Consider the following 3,951-nt stretch of genomic DNA (forward strand, 5'->3'; position numbering starts at 1 on the left):
GGCTACCTGCATTTACCATACATTCTGTAATACGGGCGCACTTGAAATCAGGAAAAGACGAACGTCTGCTCACTTGACCACGAAAAGACAAACGACTGCTCACTTGACCGCAGTGTCTTTCAGATGCTATATTAAAAGCTTCCTGTACATTTAAAGGGGGGGAGGGGTAATGTGCACCTCTCTGACATATGGTGAAAAGGAGAAAAAGGCTATGAGGGGCCAGAATGGCGATGTAAATAAATAGTCAACCAAGAAGAAGACGTCTCTTCTTTTTGTGTTTTATCTTCGACAAAAAACGTTACTCCGCCTAGCGTTCTGGCGCAACACGTTAGAGAAGCATAAACCAAAACGAGTCCGTCGATGCAACTGCGTGGCCTTCCGCGGTTGCAGTCGCAGGACTATAATTCGGCCTTTACTATTCAGTATATTACATATTAATGAGATACCTTTAAAATACCAAACATAATTATAAAGTAAACATTTGCCTTTTGTTGAGCTATAACACCAACATTCAGAGTAACTCAAGCCAGCATGAAATAAAAAGATACACTTTATTTGAAACCAGCAGGGGACATTCTCTTACAAAAATACACGAGTGTTACACAGATGTTTTGTGTCAGCAATTGTTCATCTCTCTCTCTCGCTGCTTACACCACTGATGGTCCTCTGCATGCAGAACCAACGTGGGACAACACTATCTTGCTCAGACATAATTTCACCGTGTAAAATAACAAATCCGACAAGCAATGTCATTTGCCATAGGGAAGAAGGTGGGATCCTAGAATCTCGAGACTAGACGAAGATGACAGATCCATTCTCATAAATATCAGGAAGAATACTGAACAGGAGATGATCTGGAAAAGTTGAATTAATCTCCCGTCTTTATTTTTTCTCGGTGCTTTTCCCAGGATCATTCGCCTTTTTCTGTTTCTCTTGCATTATCTCGGCATCCCTTTGGGAGAATAAAACAATACAGAGTTATTCCACTGACTTACACACAACAGTGACATCTTTAAGGATTTAACTGGAATAGATTCTCGAGTGCAAATTATTAGCTTGTTGTTTGCTCCACGGTTAATATCAACTGTGTCATTAGGATGTTTGGAGGACATATCTTGGATGTTAGACTGAAAAAGTTACAATTAAGTTGCAGTTAAACATGTTTCAGCATTGCAAAAATCAATTGCTCAGGTTTGTGTGTGAATGTGTCTTAGATCGTATGCACACTGCTGCAGTAATATTGTGTGTGTGTCTGTTTCTTACACCTCATGCACACTGCTGCCTAAAGATTGTATGTTTCTTACACCTCATGCACACTGCTGCCTAAAGATTGTATGTTTCTTAAATCTCATGCACACTGCTGCCTAAAGATTGTGGGTTTCTTAAATCTCATGCACACTGCTGCCTACCTCAGCTTCCTTGCAGCAGAAGACAGCCCGTCGTCGCCCCTCTTGCCTTTCCCCCCATCATTCTGCTTCTTGGCATTCTTGGCGCGTGCAAGATCACGTTGGTTTCCCCCTGCAGTGCCAAACAAAAGGTAAAACAACAACAATGAGTCTGTGAAACTGTTATCAGCAGCACATTGGGTGTGTGGGCTACACCCTTAAAAAACTTTACCATTATACATACGAGAGGAGCAGGGGGACAAGCGAAACACGAGCGTCAAAAACCCTGATTTGTAAAAACAATCTGTGTGTATGAGGAGTGGGACGGCCTAATGGCGTAAACACGGCCGGTGCGAAACCCGAGAGCAGCCGACGTGGCAGCGAGTGTGTACGGGTTAGAACAGCAGCCCAGGGGGCAGCAGAGCATCCTGCCTCCACCTCCAGGGCCTGTGCCGTTGGGGAAAGTAGGACAAAAACGCCGCAGGAACATTCGCAGGCGAACACATGTACGCACACCGGTGAGTAATGTCGCCTCCTGTGAGCTACAAGCGGTGCTGACACACAAAACGTCGAATTGGGTCGCTGCTCGCCGAGGTTAACGCGGTAGGCCGAGGCTCAGACTATCCACTGGACCGCTAACAACTCAGCGGCCCATCCCGGACGATAATCCTAAACCCAAACAGCAGCACTGCAACACAGGCTGGTCTACTCCATCTAAAGCCTCCACCTCAGCATTAACAGTGGCGTGTGTGTGTGTGTCTGTGTTTTACAAACCAACACAACACTGGCGTGAATCCCAGTCGAATAAGTTAACGTCTGCCTCAGCAAATAGACGCCATCCTTTGTCGGCTAACGGCCAAGGCTAGACAACATGCAATCGATCAATGTACGTGAAAGCCTGTCAACAAGATTGTGTGTGGGTACCCACTAGTCATCTTAGTAATGGACGCTGGTTTCGGCTGTTCTTCAGAATAGCTGAGCCACAGGGCCGCGGGATCCCTTCTCGTCGCTCGAGTCGCTGCTGCTGTAGCTTCTCCTGCGCTTCTCGGAGCTGCGGAGTGCGCGCGTCACTTCCGCCCGAGAACCATAACACTCCGCTCCGCCCACTGCGCATGCGCCTCGGCGTCAGCAGCGCAAACATTGACATCGTTTTATTCCAAATGTGTTGTGTGAATAAAGGTCTGAGATCAACTGATGCATTGCATCAACAACACTTATAATAGTCATCATCATCATCATCATCATGTAGTTATTAATATTTTTTATTATTTTTTATTATTATTATCAAGATTATTTCAGAATCCCCAAGTCGTGTTTTCAAGAATATGACTCTGCTTTGCAAAGTAATGTAAGTGGAAGCCCACACAAAATAATTTTATCAAGTAACTTTATTAATGGATAGGATATTTGAGTTTTCTTAAGCTGTAAGCCATAATCAGCAATATTAAAAGAATAAAAGGCTTGCAATATTTCAGTTGATTTGTAATGAATCCAGAATGCATGACATTTTTGTTTTTTTAATTGCATTACAGAAAATAAAGAACTTTATCACAATATTCTAATTTTCTGAGACAGTCCTGTATATCTATGATTCACAGCAGGAGTTAAATCATCCTGTAAACGCTTACTACTATAGAGCCAGCAGGTGGCAGACTGTGCCAAAGTAAATTTGGAAAAACGAGCGCTCAGGATTTCAGGAGAATCTACTGACTTCAATTCTTCACGTAGAGGGTAATACTATAAAAAACTTATGATTTTTGAGTGAATTAAAACAAAGTTTGGAATATTGCATTATTGTCCTTATAAACCAATTGGATAGATGATCAGTGTAATGAAAAGCGCTAAACCTTCTGTGTATTGTGCCACCAGACATATAATGGTATAGCAATCACACAATATGGTCACATAATCACAACACAATTCTATTAATGATATTGAACTACTGCCCCGTTCAAGGTTATTCTTCGTAACAGTTTTATTTCATTTCTGGAAAAAGAATAATGATATTTTCCTCACAATTTTAGTGAGGGGGTTTAATTGACCGTCTGGTTATTAAATAGGCGAGATGACTGAGTCATGTCTACCTAAAACTGAACTTGTACACAGACACTGAAGGTATGAATGGAAAAAAACAAAATGTGTTCAGTTGAACTTGCATGAGCCTAATGTACTTCAGTCAAACAACTCTGTGATGAGTGGTTTCAAATGCTCACTAACAATGTCATAAACACCACAGGTTTGGTTTAAAATAAGATTTTTTTTATTGCATGAAGTAAACATTTATAAAGAAACGGTTGCTGGAAACTTGAGTCCATGGTTGGGGAAAAGAATAAAGGTTATTCAGCTGTGGGAAGAGAACGACGACTGGGTTGGGTTTCTTGCTGAAAGACGAATACTATATTTTAGGGACATAATTGCTGTTTGAATACAATGAGCCATAAAACTGCTGCTGGGTTGATTGTCGAGTCAAACAGTGTGTTTGGGTGAAGACGATCTTTTTTGGATTTGATTATGTGCTGTAAGTTTGTTTTGGTCTGCAGGTCTCTGCAAATTATTCTTTCTCTAA

At 41.9% G+C, this 3,951-nt stretch overlaps 1 protein-coding gene across 1 annotated transcript; it reads right to left on the reverse strand.

Moving 5' to 3' along the window:
* Positions 1 to 532: 532 nt before the first annotated feature.
* LOC133954019 (small EDRK-rich factor 2-like) lies at positions 533 to 2,473 on the reverse strand. The gene is made up of 3 exons (XM_062388273.1): positions 2,314 to 2,473; positions 1,410 to 1,518; positions 533 to 952 (listed from the first exon to the last, which is right to left on the reverse strand). The coding sequence occupies exons 1-3, from the start codon at positions 2,318 to 2,320 to the stop codon at positions 883 to 885; spliced, it is 186 nt and encodes a 61-aa protein (XP_062244257.1). The 5' UTR covers positions 2,321 to 2,473; the 3' UTR covers positions 533 to 882.
* Between the last annotated feature and the right edge of the window lie 1,478 nt (positions 2,474 to 3,951).

The sequence above is a fragment of the Platichthys flesus genome, chromosome 1, assembly GCF_949316205.1.
Source record: "Platichthys flesus chromosome 1, fPlaFle2.1, whole genome shotgun sequence".
NCBI lineage: Eukaryota > Metazoa > Chordata > Actinopteri > Pleuronectiformes > Pleuronectidae > Platichthys > Platichthys flesus.

Excerpts from the sequence above, each read along its gene's own strand:
- LOC133954019 (XM_062388273.1), bottom strand. Across the intron at positions 953-1,409 it reads TCTGCTGCAAGGAAGCTGAG|GGATGCCGAGATAATGCAAG; the intron begins GTAGGCAGCAGT and ends ATTCTCCCAAAG.